The 16136-nt window shown below is 38.3% G+C and overlaps 1 protein-coding gene across 1 annotated transcript in view; it reads left to right on the forward strand.

Annotated features, from left to right (window-relative positions):
• Nucleotides 1–16136, forward strand: part of VAV3 (vav guanine nucleotide exchange factor 3) — a 248808-nt gene that overhangs the window by 218216 nt on the left and 14456 nt on the right. Inside the window, exons 22-25 of the mRNA XM_074961222.1 lie at nt 7008–7042; nt 9272–9388; nt 10077–10164; nt 13967–14096. Coding sequence (XP_074817323.1) covers nt 7008–7042; nt 9272–9388; nt 10077–10164; nt 13967–14096 — 370 coding nt within the window. The remainder of the gene's footprint in view (nt 1–7007; nt 7043–9271; nt 9389–10076; nt 10165–13966; nt 14097–16136) is intronic.

Below are 16136 nucleotides of genomic sequence, written 5' to 3' on the forward strand. Positions count from 1 at the left end.
TGATAGGCCTTTAAGGTTTAGATCAAACCTTAGCTCCAAAATAAATCTCTACATTAGTAATACATCATAATATTGTTTAACAGCAGATCAACATATCTTTTACCATTTATAGTTAGGGCTGTTGATTAATCGCAGTTCACTCCCGCAATTAACTAAAAAAAAAAAACTGTGATTAAAAAAATTAATCGTGATTAATCACGCTGTTAAACAATACAATATCAATTGATTAAATATTTTTGGATGTTTTTCTACATTTTCACATATATTGATTTGTATTACAGCACAGAATGCAAAGTGCACAGTGCTCACTTTATATTATTATTTTTTATTACAAATATTTGCACTGTAAAAATGATAAAGAAACCGTATTTTTCAATTCACCTCATACAAGTACTGTAGTGCAATCTATTTATTGTAAAGGTGTAACTTACACATGTAGATTTTTTTTTTGTTATATAACTGCACTCAAAAACAAAACAATGTAAAACTTTAGAGCCTACAAGTCCACTCAGTCCTCCTGTTCAGCCAATTGCTAAGATAAACAAGTTTGTTTACATTTACGGGAGATACTGCTAACTGCTTCTTATTTACAATGTCACCTGAAAGTGAGAAGCGTCATTCACATGGCACTTTTGTAGCGGGTGTTGCAAGGTATTTACATGCCAGATATGCTAAACATTCATATGCCCCTTCATCCTTCGGCCACCATTCCAGAGGACATGCTTTCATGCTGCTGATGCTTGTTAAAAAAATAATGCATTAATTAAATTTGTGACTGAACACCTTGGGGGAGAATTGTATATCTCCTGTTCTGTTTTACCTGAATTCTGCCATATATTTAATGTTATAGCAGTCTCAGATGATGACCCAGCACATGTTCATTTTAAAAACATTTTCACAGCAGATTTGACAAAATGCACAGAAGGTACCAATGTGGGATTTCTAAGGATAGATACAGCACTCATCCCAGAGTTTAAGACTCTGAAGTGCCTTCCAAAATCTGAGAGGGAGAAGGTGTGGAGCATGCTTTCAGATGTCTTAAAAGAGCAACACTCTGATGCGGAAACGAGAGAACCCGAACCACCAAAAAAGGAAATGAACCTTCTGCTGATGGCATCTGACTCAGATGATGAAAATGAACATGCGTCGGTCCACACTGCTTTGGATTGTTATTGAGCAGAACCCATGTCAGGGTTCCTTCCCCACTCAGAACTCTGGGGTACAGATGTGGGGAGCCGCATGCAAGACCCCCTAAGCTTATTTTTACTAGCTTAGGTTAAAAACTTTCCCAAGGCACAAATTCCACCTTGTCCTTGAACAGTATGCTGCTGCCACCAAGTGATTTAGACAAAGAATCAGGGAAAGGACCGCTTGGAGTTCCTGTTCTCCCAGAATATCCCCCAAAGCCCTTACACCCCCTTTCCTGGGGAGGCTTGAGATTAATATCCTAACCAATTGGTTACAAAGTGAACACAGACCCAAATCTCTGGATCTTTGGACGCTGAAAAAAAAATCAATCAGTTCTTAAAAGAAGAATTTTATTTAAAAAAGAAAAGAAAAGGTAAAAATCCCCTGTGTAAAATCAGGTTGGAAGATAACTTTATAGGGTAACAAAAGATGCACAAAACACAGAGGAACCCCCTCTAGCCTTAGTTTCAAAGTTACAACAAAATAGGGATAAACCTCCCTCCAGCAAAGGGAAAATTCACAAGTTGAGAAAACAAAGATAAACTAATACGCCTTGTCTGGCTGTACTTACAATTTCTGTAATATGAGAGACTGGTTCAGAATGGTTCGGAGGACATGGATTAGTGTCCGGTCCCTCTTAGTCCCAAGAGCGAACGAACACAGAAACAAAGAACCCAAAACAAAGCCTCTCCCTCACCCCAGATTTGAAAGTATGTTTTGTCCCCATTGGTTCCTTTGGTCAAGTTATTTGAGCTTCTTAACCCCTTACAGGTAAGGAGGAATTTTAGGATACACTTATGGTTATGACTACCCGTCATCAGCATGCATGTCCCCTGGTATGGTGGTTGAAGCATGAAGAGGCATATGAATCTTTAGCACATCTGGCATGTAAAATATCTTGCGACGCCGGCTACAACAGTGCCATGCGAACGCCTGTTCTCACTTTCAGGTGACATTGTAGACAAGACATGGGCAGCAGCCTCGCCTGCAAATTGTAACCAAACTTGTTTGTCTGAGCAATTGGCTGAAGTAGCACTGTGTGGACTTGAGGTTCTAAAGTTTTACATTGTTTTATTTTTGAATGCAGTTATTTTTTGTACATAATTCTACATTTGTAAGTTCAACTTCCATTATAAAGAGATTGCGCTGCAGTACTTGTATTAGGTGAATTGAAATATATTATTTCTTTTGTTTTTTACAGTGCAAATATTTGTAATAAAAAATAAAACGAGCACTGTACACTTTGTATTCTGTGTTGTAATTGAAATCAATATATTTGAAAATGTAGAAAACACCCAAAAATATTTAAATAAATAGTATTCCATGATTGTTTAACAGTGCGATGAATCGCGCGATTCATTTTTTAAAATTTTTTTAAATTTTTTGACAGCCCTAATTATCATCTCACAATCCTATTCACAGAGATACTTATCACTCCGTTGTTACTTTAAATTTAAGGCTATGTCTACACTATGCAGCTCTTAGCGACACAGCTGTGCTGCTAAAAGGCGCGCAGTGTAGCCAGTAAAAGAAAAGGAGGACTTGTGGCACCTTAGAGACTAACAAGTGCCACAAGTCCTCCTTTTCTTTTTGCGGATACAGACTAACACGGTTGCTACTCTGAAAAGTGTAGCCACTGTTTATTAGGTTTTGTCGTTCAGATGCCAGTGTAGACATAGCCTTAGTTCTGTTAAACAGAATGACAAAGCAGATGCCTGTTAAAGAGAATATACTGCTCATAAAAATGTCATGTAATAAAGCTTAACGTTTTTGTAACCCTATTACCATATTTTATTAAGCATAAAGGTTGTGGCGGTTTAGTGTCACACAGTCACGCTGGATGTTGTTGGGCACAGTCAGCACATGCCTTTAGCAAGTGTCAATCACTGAAGCTGCCCTGTGGATTTGGAAACACCACTCTAGGGCAGTACAAGATAAATACAGGGGTCTACTGTAAATACTGTAAAAAGAAAAGGAGTACTTGTGGCACCTTAGAGACCATATTTATTTATCGGGAAAAATCAGCTCATTTTGAAAGAGTACTACTGTAGTTTAAAGTGGGAAACTCACATAGTTAAGGAAAAACTCTTCTGTTAAAGCTACCAAGGCAACATGAAGATTACTTAGTGTCTAGTGACATAGCTTTCTGCTAAATTTAGAAATATACTATTAAGCGGAGGATTGAATGAAAATAGCATGATTTTACAGTATGAATAAATATTATTCATGACATCTTAGCAACCAGAGGCATAAACTGACGAAAAAGATGAATTGATTCTCCACCACTGCTAAACTGGAAGGGCAAAATATAAACATCTTATTCTGACAAATGATGCAGTTTAAAGATACCGAAACATCTATCAGATTTTTAACGTATTATAACTTGTACTATTATTATTAAGTGTAACCGTCCTTACAACTGGCCAATATGAAAATGCCCAGAAACAGCATAAAATACATATACCAAAAGGCTTTAGGAATGAATATTGCATGAAAAACTGCTGAGTTCGAGAATATGAAATTCCAGTCCCTTCTAAGCTATAACTATAAATGCTTTATTCTTCTTGTAATATGCAGTATTTGTCTGCAGACATTTTTATATCATAAAAACAACAAGGAGTCTGGTGGCATCTTGAAGACTAACAGATTTATTTGGGCATAAGCTTTCGTGGGTAAAATACCACTTCTTCAGATGCATGGAGTGAAAATTACAGACGTCTTTTGTTCAGTTTTCTCATTGCGGTTGCTTGGATTTGGATGTATAATACAGTGCAAGCCAACAGCTTCTAGTACAAAGTTTGATCGTTTTCTTTTTTCTCTGCAATGGGCAATCTTTATTTTACAACTATACACACTCAGGGCTGAAAAGGATTAATGATTGCTGATGTTCTAGCTGTCTGCAACCAAAATGACCTGCTCTGATAGATGAGCCAAACCAATTTAGAATTTCAGATTCCATCTGTCAAGGTTCCTCCCCCACTCTGAACTCTAGGGTACAGATGTGGGGACCTGCATGAAAAACCTCCTAAGCTTATCTTTACCAGCTTAGGTCAAAACTTCCCCAAGGTACAAAATATTCCACCCTTTTGTCCTTGGATTGGCCGCTACCACCACCAAACAAATACTGGTTACTGGGGAAGAGCTGTTTGGACACGTCTTTCCCCCCAAAATACTTCCCAAAAACCTTGCACCCTACTTCCTGGACAAGGTTTGGTAAAAAGCCTCACCAATTTGCCTAGGTGACTACAGACCCAGACCCTTGGATCTTAAGAACAATGAACAATCCTCCCAACACTTGCACCCTCCCTTTCCTGGGAAATGTTGGATAAAAAGCCTCACCAATTTGCATAGGTGACCACAGACCCAAACCCCTGGATCTGAGAACAATGAAAAAGCATTCAGTTTTCTTACAAGAAGACTTTTAATAAAAATAGAATTAGAAATAAGAAATCCCCCCTGTAAAATCAGGATGGTAATACCTTACAGGGTAATTAGATTCAAAACATAGAGAACCCCTCTAGGCAAAAACCTTAAGTTACAAAAAAGATACACAGACAGAAATAGTTATTCTATTCAGCACAATTCTTTTCTCAGCCATTTAAAGAAATCATAATCTAACACAGACCTAGCTAGATTACTTACTAAAAGTTCTAAGGCTTCATTCCTGGTCTATCCCCGGCAAAGACAAAATGTAGACAGACACACAAACCCTTTGTTTCTCTCCCTCCTACCAGCTTTTGAAAGTATCTTGTCTCCTCATTGGTCATTTTGGTCAGGTGCCAGCGAGGTTACCTTTAGCTTCTTAACCCTTTACAGGTGAGAGGAGATTTCCTCTGGCCAGGAGGGATTTTAAAGGGGTTTACCCTTCCCTTTCTGTTTATGATACCATCCAATATAGGACTGTATGCCAATATACAGGGAGGGTAGTGGTCTTCCTAATTGCCACTACTGTCCTGCCACTGGTATACTCACATCAAGTAATCTGAACTACTTTCCAAACTTTATTCTAACAATACAAAACATTCAAAATGTAAAATTCTGTAGGCTAACATAATTACAGAAGTATCTTACATATAAAGACTGGCTTTATATACAGTGGGTTTTTATCCTTACATTTTTTGAGTGGAGCAGCTTCACTAATGATAGGAAAGTAGGAGTGCTAGCTGTCAGCATTTTTAACGTTTAGACCGTCTCTCAGCCAGGTGGGAATGATGCCTGAGCTCTATCAACAAGCCGTTGGTAGCAACGGCCTAGCTGGTTTCGTTCTGATATAATGCTGCTTTATTTTCCTAATGCTTGTCAGATGTTCGTGTAGGGATATGAGAAAATGTGTCACCAACTAAATCCCAGCCCAGGTCTGTTGTATCTAAGCTTTGATGCTACAGTGTTACAAATGGACAGTATACTTTTTGAATTTGTTTAGGCTGTCGTGGCTTTGGAATCCATTATAGATTCACAGCCACTCTCCTCCTTGTTCTCTTACAACATATACTGACATTTGGCTAGCAATAATTCCATTCCTGATCTCTTTGCATTTTACAGAAGCCTTCCATTGTTCTGGTTAACTCTTTCCCTCTCTCCCCCAATCTCTCTGTCTAGTCTGATTGCTTCCTGATTGGGAGATTTATTATCATGCAAATAAATAGGTCACACTATTCTTAGAGCAGAACTCTTTAACATATTGACAACAAATTCACACTAGTGGCTCCTTTGTGCTTTGGGGAAAATACACTTTTTGGTGATAATGTAATAGAGATTGTCAGCATTAAAATCATAGATTCAGATGCATTCAAATAAGAGTACTAGGCTGGTTATCCAAAATACCTTTTACAAAAACACTTAGGAGGAAAAATTGCAATCACACAATATGCAAAGGGCAGTAAGCCGGGCTCTGTGAACTCTGCAAAGGTCAGCTCAGAACCTGAACATTACAATTTGGATCACAAGGGTTGGAAGCAAATCAATACTATGCAGGTTGGTAAGTTCAAGCTAGCCAAACTTGTGCCCTCCAAGAAGGTCTCAGGGATTTTAGTAACTGTTGGTGGGGAGCATGGAAGTCAGCTGTGGAAATATTCATTCAATTCCCATATTATATATGCATATATATACTATCCTTTTTTGTATGTTTAGTTTTAGTTTATTTTAAACTATTTGAAAATTAAATAAAGCAGTTGTCCTTTCAAAATGTGTTCCTATTTAAATCCAAGTATAAGAGTAAAACTTGTTTCATGCAAATGTATTAATAAATTCATACAGTACCTCAGAAATGTATGGATTATTCAGTTAACCATCTCAAGAGATTATATAACATGCCACCTAAGCTTTTACTTCAACTAAGAATAGTGCCTTTTCAAGGCAATCTAATTCAAAAAGCACTTAGTGAATTTAGTGTGCATCATTGTACATTCAGTTGCACACTTTAATGATGCATTGCAACAATATACCCTATTAGATGAACATTTTATGGATGAAATGAGAGTGGAGGTACTGCCAAAATCCATTTCAGATAGATTAAAATATATATGGGATTTGTAGCACTTATCTGTCCAAAATTAAAAAAAAACTCTCCCAACAACAATAATAAAATACATAAGCTTAATATTCTGTCCTGTTTTCAGACCTATACAGGGTATTCACGCTTTATTAATTTATTCTGAATAAAGTAGACTAATAGATGAAGAAATGTGATCAATATGATTCTTATCTCCCCAGTGCGATGTAGGGTATTTGGTCATTAGATCAGTGCTACCTAATTTGCGAGTCAATTCGAAAAATATTCTTTAAATAATTATATTCTATGATGTCTTTTTACACCCTAGGTGCCTAAACCAGTAGACTACTCTTGCCAACCATGGTGAGTCCTGGACTAGTCCTATAAAAATCATGTTGAAATAGACAGGCATAGAGAGAGAACTGTGTTTATCACAATCTAATTTAAATTGCTTTAACCTTTCTTGGCTTCTGAAGAAGGTATTGTGTAGCAGTTTTGGAAAACAAAACTGAATATGCACTGCCTAAAAGCATTTTTCATATAATAATGTGCTTAATGATTTTGACATTTTGTTTACAAGTCTATATATATACACAGTCTGTATCCCAGAGGTCTCTAAAGTGGTATAACAAAAAGTCAGTACAACATGAATCATGCAAGAAGATCCTACATTTTAAGTGGCTAAACAAAATGAAGAAAGTGACATTTTGTTTTGTGAATAATTCTGCTGAAATTTTGTTTGACAGAAAAGCAATCTATTAAGTGATGTAAATGGATAATGTATCGACTCCACAACCACTGTCAAAGTGAATCATAGCGTAGTGTGAACCCTCTGCTCTGGAGTGAGTTTGACTTAAAAAGATTATAAATGCACAGTGACTGATTCTGTTTTCACACTGGTTTTACAAATTTATTCCTGATTTCTACTGGTTTGCAGTAAGTGAGATCAGAATCAGATCCACTGACCCAAACAAACACTTAGCTTTCATAGCCAGTGAATAAAATCCCAAAGGGGAAAAGTTGCTGTTTTTAATTTGATTCAAGCTTCAATTTTGCTCCTTATAGTTTTGACAGAAGAGAGGACAAAAATAGCATTGTGTTCACAATACTAAAGTTGAGATTCTTTGTGCCTTTTCAGGATAAAACTTAATTTTCTAAGCATTTGTAACTTGAACGTGGGAAATTGCCTTAGGCTGAAACTTGCCTTAAAAAGTCTCAGCGTGGGAGCTCATATTTTGTGATAATTCGAAGAAAATCCTCTCTGATACTTTCTTTAAAAACTAAAAGCTGCCCCAAAGTAGAAGTTTGAAGTTTTTTGTGATATTTAAAGTTTTGTTTAATGATAGATTAAGTAGTATAACTATATACACAACTGGATTAAGAAACTTACTGTATTACAGTTATATGAATGGATTTATAGCTAACGTAAAATGTATCCATTTTAAAAAATTGTGCACAGTACTGGTTCCTAATATTGACTGAAATTATTCTGGTTTTAAAAAGTAAAAATAAGCAATTATTTCATTTTAATAAATGCACATTTTTTTCCACAGTTAAAAACTTAGGCCCCAATTCTGCAAGCAGATCTCTGCAGGCAGACCCTTCTGGAATCTTTTGTCTCAGTCGTTTCAGACCTGGCCATAGTTTAGAGCTGAAGTAGATTTTGAATCTAATCTGTTAGGGTTTAGTCTGCACATTTAAATTTTAACCTTTAGAGTAAAATGAATAAATATGAATCAAATGAAATTATTTTTGTTTGTTTAAAAACAGAATTAGTGCATCAGCTGGCTGATTCTCCAGTCTGTTATACCAACTTCACCTGAAGTCAGTGAAGTTTCACTAGTACGAGACTGGTATAATATAGTGTTGTATCAGGCCCAAGCTTTTAAGTTTGTGATACAAAATATTTCAAATAAGTAAATTCCACCACCTGGTCCAGGCCACCCTTTAATTACATTTTCAGTATAGGCCCCAGTTCAGCAAAGTACTTCAGTATGTGCTTAAGTGCTTTCGAAGTCAGTGGGATGTTTAAGGTTTTGTCTACAGTACACTACCACTTTTGACAGTAAAACACACCCCTGACCGACATTGCTGGTGCCAAAATTGCTGGTGCCAACATAGCTAATGCCGCTCATTGGGGGTGGTTTAATTATGCCAGCAGGAGAGCTCTCTCCTGCTGGCAAAGAGCGGCTACATGGGAGACCTTAAAGTGGCACACCTGCAGGGGTACAGCTGTGCTGCTATAAGGTCCATAGTGTAGACCTAGCCTAAAAGTTAACACATGCATAAGTGCTTTCCTAAACAGGGATGAACTTAATCTTGTGCTTCAGTGCTTTTCTGAATAGAAGCCATAGTCCTTTGTGCCCAAAAGTGGGAGAGTGTACTGCACATTTTACCATTAATTGTAAATTTCTGTGCTTTTCATTATTTTCCAGCACAACCTTGAAATCCGGTTCATTTACTAGGAGCTTTTGATGTATCTTTCATTCACCATCTCATGTAAAATATTGGAACATTAAACTGCATGTTGGAAAGACCTACTGCACAGTTTCAAAGATGAGCATGGCTAGTATTTATTTGCTTTCCTTATAGGTTTGCAGGAGCAATGGAGAGGCTGCAAGCTGAAAGTGAACTTATTAACAGGGTAAATAGAACTTACCTGGTGCGACACAGGACCAAAGAGTCAGGAGAATACGCAATTAGCATTAAGTAAGTGGGACAAGCACTTTAACAGAAATAGATTTCCTGTTTTCTTTATTGCATAGGCAGATGTTTGTAATCAATAAATACAGAAAATCATGAATCTCATTGCATCTTAAATAATCATATAATATCCTGTCACTTAGTACATAAAAATATCAGTTGCTAGAAAAGTATTTCAGGCATATAGGACAAAAAGTGTAAATCCGCATAGCTCCACTGAAGTTAATGGAAAGATACCAGTTTACAGTGGCCTGTCGGATACTAACGGGCAATTGTTTACTTCTGATTCAGCTCCTGTTGATGTTAAGGGGAGTCTGTTCAAGTCTTTAGCTTCTCGACATTGCAGTAAAGAGTGAGTTAGCAAATACATTTCAGTAGAATGTGTTCTATCAGCATAAATTACTAAAGAGAGTCTTGTTTGTTTCCACATTGATCCTCAATATGAACTTGAAAGCAAGCAATAGATGGGATCCCCTAATTAGAAGTAACTTTTTTTTCTGAATACAGGCTACATCTTCATTCATCCACTAATAAATATATTTGGTTAATTAAATGTCAACTGTGTATTGGCCTGGATATACATTTTGTCTTAAGAATTTATTCATGTAGTGTTTTGGGGGTATACCCTCAGGTAATTATTGATTGCCACTGTTTAAAAACACATTTATATTCATAAGTTATTAATTGCCCACAGGTATAATAACGAAGTGAAACACATCAAGATTTTAACAAGAGATGGCTTTTTTCACATTGCAGAAAATAAGAAATTTAAAAGTTTAATGGTAAGTATTGATTAGGTTTTTTCAGTGTGCAATTCCCATGTAACTATTGCTGTTAAAGTAAATGCTGGTTTTCTAGATCTGCAGAAATGTGGTATGCAGAAGTACTTTCAGGTTAGAATCATGTCCATTATTGCTTTATATATTTGTGATGTTCAGTCGTAGATGTCAATGAAGATGGTGTTGGTGTATTCTTAAAAATATTTATATGTAAAATTAGAGCCAGCTTGGGGCCCCTGCAGTGACGTGCTTGAGAGAGGAAGAAACCTGTACCTGGTCAGCAACTAGTGAAGTCTCTGCATTCTCCTGAGAGCAGAGATTACTCCCTGGTAGTATTCCTCTTCATGCTAACCACCCCAAAAAGGATAGGGCATAGGCTGGACAATGACCCCCGCACATCTAAGAAGCCTTAGCTGTCAGGGGACATTGTCCAGCCTGTTTCCTGGGCTGCGCTAACAGGGACTATGCTACCCTGGTAGAGAAATTTTGTTTTTCTGTCACCCATCCGTGAAGGCTAGTGCCTGTTAAGCACAGTCTGGTGCTCAGGTTGTCTCTACCCAAAGAGGTTTTTCTTATTGTTGCTACCACTGGTTCTACTCTTGCCATGTAAGTAATAGTGTTGATAAGGCTCTAGGTCAGGGGTCGGCAACCTTTGAGAAGTGGTGTGCCAAGTCTTCATTTATTTACTGTAATTTAATTTAAGGTTTCGCGTGCCAGTAATACATTTTACATTTACAGGGGCTGGCAGACGGAACCCCAGACCGGCAGCCGCTGAGCCGCTCAGCCTGCTGCTGGTCTGGGGTTCCATCCGCCGGCTCCTGCCAGCCGCGGTCCCAGCTGCCAGCCCTGCCCAGCCCGCTGCCGGCCTGGGGTTCCGTCGATCCAAGCCGGCAGCGGGCTGAGTGGGGCTGGCGGCTGGGACTCTGGCTGGCAAGGGGCCGGCGGCCGGAACCCCAGACCGGCAGCGGGCTGGGGTTCCATCTGCCGGCTCCTGCCAGCCCGGGTCCCAGCTGCCAGCCGCGCTCAGCCTACTGCCGGCCTGGGGTTCCTTTCATCCAGGCAGGCAGTGGGCTGAGCAGGGCCGGCGGCTGGGACCCCAGCTGGCAGCAGAGTGCCACTAAAAATCAGCTCGTGTGCCACCTTTGGCACGCGTGCCGCAGGTTGCCGACCCCTGCTCTAAGTGGTTTCTGGCATTGTCAGTTTTGTATTGGCTAACCCTGTTGGGACGAGCTCTGTCTAACCCTGTTCATAATGTCTGGTGTATATAGAATAAATGCTGTGTCTTATCTATCATGGCACTCTCAACACTGTATAAACAGTGTTGTGTGTCTCTATAGCAGGGATGGCCAAACTTACTGACCCCTCCACCCCCTCTGCTAAGAAGTTCAAGAGCCAAGGCACATCTGCCGGGGCTTGGGGCTTCGGCCCAGCAGGAGGCACCTGCCAGGGCTCGGGGCTTCAGCCCCACTCTGGCTGAAGTGCCAAAACCCAGCAGGTATGCCCCACAGTGCTGAAACCCCAAGGCCCCTCTCCCCATTGGGTAGAAGCCCCTACCCCACCACCCCATTGCAAGGCAGAGGTCCCAAGCTCTTCCCTTCCCCCTCCAACCAAGTCTGACAGGTGGAGAATGGAGGAGGTTGTGCACTTTAACTGTAAAAGAGCCGCATGCAGCTCGTGAGCCACAGTTTGGTCACCCCTTGTCTGTAGCAAAGGGGGCATATCCAGAGAATGGACATACTGGAGTGCTGACATACTAAAGAAATTCTTAGCTGGAGTGATGGCCAGCTGTGTTAATGTAAGATAACAGAAGCCCAAATATTTCTTTTTGTTCCTAGCTTTTCTGTTTACGTGTAGTGCCTGGAGGTCTGTGATTGTGAATTACTAAAAGCAGGTGTGGATTTTACTTTTGGTTTAGACTCTACCTTTGAGCTAGCTACTGAGACATACAACACTGTACAACATGGGACTGAAGAGCTCCAAAATTCAGTTCAGAAGTTTACCATTAAGACTGTTTTCATGAACTTACATTTAGTGCACTAGATCTTGGTTGAATAATTTTAAGGGTCATTTTGTTCATTGGAATTAATTTATAGCATGGACCACTTTAGATTTTTGTAGGAGAGCATAGGCTGGTTTAATAGGGGGCTTGTTTGTAAATCAGAATGAAATTATTGCTTTTTCCTTATTTGGACTGAAGCTTGGCCTGGTTGATTTAGTTTTTGGAAACTTAAACATGGCAGAACAAAATGGGATTATTGAATGAATTGGTGATGGGAGTTAAATGTTTACAATAAATGAATTACTGTATTTGATTTTGAAAAACGAAATGCCATGCTTGAAGGAACAGAATAATTAACTAAAGTGTGTTTGCTTTGATTTTCCTACTCAACATTTACCCTCATTCCTTACTCTGTAGAGAAACTCTGTGCTGAACTTATTCACATAAATCTGTCGACCCAATCCATAGACTGATCTAAGGACTTGTCTACGCAGTAATGTGCACCGCAGGGGTATGATTTCTAAATCACACTAACATGTCACTCATTTATTGGTCTCCATAGACCCTGCTGGTGTGCATTAAATGTTCCCTAGTGCACTTTCACAAACATACATTAAAGTGCAGTAGGGAACATCTTATGCATACCAATAGGGTCTACATGGACTACTTAATGCACAGTATGTTAGTGCGCATTGTCCCACCACGTAGACAAGCCTTAAGAGTTGCACACTCGAGTTGAATACTGCATAGAAATATCATGAATTCTTAATGTTTGGAGGTGTTCCTTTATATTTACAATGAGAACTGAAGGCACTGGCCTCCATGTATTGTACCTCCTTTGCTTTCATATTCTATTTTGGCAAATCATTTATGAAATATATGGAAAATTCTCAGATTGGATCCATGGAGAATGTGAAAAGCTGTGTACTCTTGAGTTTATTCCTGATGCCATCTGATACAATGCACGTTATCTTATGAAATCACCTTGAAACCTTTACATGGTCCATATACCTGAGAAGAAATCACCTGTTGATTATAAGGCTCGCACTGTTATCTGGTGTCTGTGTTTTCAGAAAAAGATTTGTGGGTGATCATTATTTATCACTGTAGTAAAAAGCTGAAAAAGTAAAGATAGGTACAGTGAGTAGTTAGCAAGCAGCTGACCTCCCCTTCTACCTTTGTTCCATAGGGCAAATATTAATTAATCAACCTAATTGAAAGGAGCAAATACTCCTTTCAAATAGAGAAGTAAGATTTTTTTGTCCTATAAAGCGTTACTAACTCAAGTACAACTTACTAAATAGAAGGTAGTGATACAGATAAGGTGCTGAGCTCATCTATGCAGGGAGTAGGTATTTTAGGTAACATGGCTTTATGTATATTTACTGGGCAGTTATCCATTATAAATAGAGCTGGGTGAAAGTTTTTCAGCAACTAATAAACTCACCAAAACTGCATTTTTCAGGGCACCGAAACTGTTCATGAATCTAGGTAAAATTCAGCAAAAAGTTTCACCTGCAAAAAAGATTTTTAAAATGTCAAAACAACATTTTGAAAACAAAATGCCAGTTTGACCTAAGTGAAATATTTTTGGTTTTCCATTTCTTGGATGAAACCAAATACATTTATTTTCAGGGTGTTTTTTGTTTTGTTTTTGTGTTTGGCCCTGAACTGAAAAATCAATTATTTGCTCAGGTCTAATGATAAGATCACCTATCTAAGCAAACTATCATTAACTATATATCTTACTGTTGAAAAGGATGCAAATTAAATTTCCAATAACTTTTTATTCTCTCTTCCTCAAAGGAACTTGTAGAGTACTACAAGCACCACTCTCTCAAAGAAGGTTTCCGAAGTTTGGATACTACTCTTCAGGTTCCATACAAGGCATCTGAAAATTCAGATGGACAAAGGAGTAATAAAGCAAGCAGTAACTGTGAGTATTATCATTTTACATATTATTTGCTGTCATTTTAATACTAAAAGCGTAATGATATTTAAAACATCTTCATTTTGCATTTTTGACATGTAACCAATTAATATGGTAACGCGTTCAACTAGGATTTTTCTACAGCTAAGCATAATCAGATCTGCCAACAGGTTTATGAACATGTCTAGTGAGACTTCCTTGTTGCCAAACTTAAAATCAGGTTGGTGTTCAAAAATCTATTAGAAATGCAAGTGAGAGATTTAATCTGGAGTCTGCCTAGTTTTTGCAGGTGTTTACGTAGGCGGCACTGTTTTCAGTTACATGCATAAATAAGTAACCATTTCTAATGTTGGATTGAGATTTAAATAGATCAGTCATCTAATATAACTGCATTTTTGTAAATTAGGGTTTCAGCAAAGAGACACACAGTTTTTCAAGTAATATGTCATTTGTTGAATCATCTCATTTGTTTTTTTACACCTCTCTTTTAAGGCTATAATTTGCAAGCCTGTAAAACACTTCTAAAAGAATTTTCAAAATACATACCATATAAATACCTGTTAAAAGACTATATGTATTTTTGGAGTAAATAGCTACAATATGTGTAATATTGTTCTTACGAACATGTAACGTTCCATTTTAAGGGAAAGTCTATAAACGTGTTGTTGTCTTTTTAGAAGTTCAGTGCTATTTAAAACAACTGTTATGTGGTCTGTTGAAAATATTTAATTTTTTCCCTGCAAGAATATTAGACTTCACAGCGTTTCAGGCAATGGCCTTATCTTTGCACTGCACCAGATAAGAAGAAGAAAATAAAAATTAATGATGACTTCAACAATATGAAGACTGCTGTGAATGAAGATACAGTCAAGCCCAGTGTCTTGTGGAAATAATTTTGACTATTTCATCATTTTCACTTACTAGTTTTCTTCTTGGATTTTCACTTGTTTATCTATACTCCATGGACATGCATATATAATTTCCAAGAGAATTTCTTATTTTTATTTGGTAAAACAGGAACATTAGGTGAATTTTAGAACACATTATTTTCAGATTATTTTTCATCCATTTTCCTTGTTTTTTCTTTGTGTTTCTTTCTATCATCCTGTTTCCTCTTTTCTTTCTTCTCTTGTTTTTTCATTGTTTCCCCTGGGTGTATACAATGCAATTAAACACCCATGGTTGGCCTGGGTCAGCTGACTTGGGCTCAGGCTATGGGGCTGTAAAATTTCAGTGTAGACGTTCAGGCTTGGGCTGCAACCTGAGTTCTGGGACCCTCCCAATTTCCCAAGCCCAAACATCTACAGTGCAATTTTATAGCCCCGTGAGCCTGAGTCAGCTGATATGGGCCAGCCACTGGTGTTTAAATGTAGTGTAGACAAACCCTATGAGTTTTTTGAGTTTTCTCCCTCCTGTTGTATCCCATGTTTTCTCGGGACTTCACGTCTATTCCTAGTTATTTGAAAAGAGATGAACAGAGAATGATCTTTTTCCCCCATTATCCTATCTCCCTTCCTTTCATCATCCCTCTCAATCTCTGTCCTCTTTTCTCCTCACCCCTACCTGGCATGGAGTGCCAGGGCATTGACTGGCATGAGAAGTGTACCCTGCCTGCCTTACCTTTGTGTTTATTTTAGTTATTCTCCGAGAGGAGCAGAAAGAAAGCACTGCCTCTTCTTACTTAGACCAGCTGATAGGAGGAAGGCACGGAAGCAGGCATCTGTATCACATGGAAGAGTATTAACGTACAGGAGAAATAGCACAACTGTTGCAAATTCCTGCAGGATACAAGATTTTATATAGTGCATATTCCACTTCCTTCACTCCACTCCAGAAATAAAAATCTCCATTACAGGAGTTCAAAAGTGATTATATGGAAGAACAAAAGAAATGAATGTGGGGCATTTTCCACTTAGGTGGTTTGGCAGGCTTGGCTTTCTGCTATGTTGAAATTCGAACATTTTCCCACTATATTTGCTGGTGGAAACTGGAAAATTTCCCCCTGAGGCCAAATTGATGAAAACTCTCTCAATTTTCAGATTCCCC

The sequence above is a fragment of the Natator depressus genome, chromosome 8 (genome assembly GCF_965152275.1).
Source record: "Natator depressus isolate rNatDep1 chromosome 8, rNatDep2.hap1, whole genome shotgun sequence".
Taxonomy (NCBI): Eukaryota; Metazoa; Chordata; order Testudines; family Cheloniidae; genus Natator; species Natator depressus.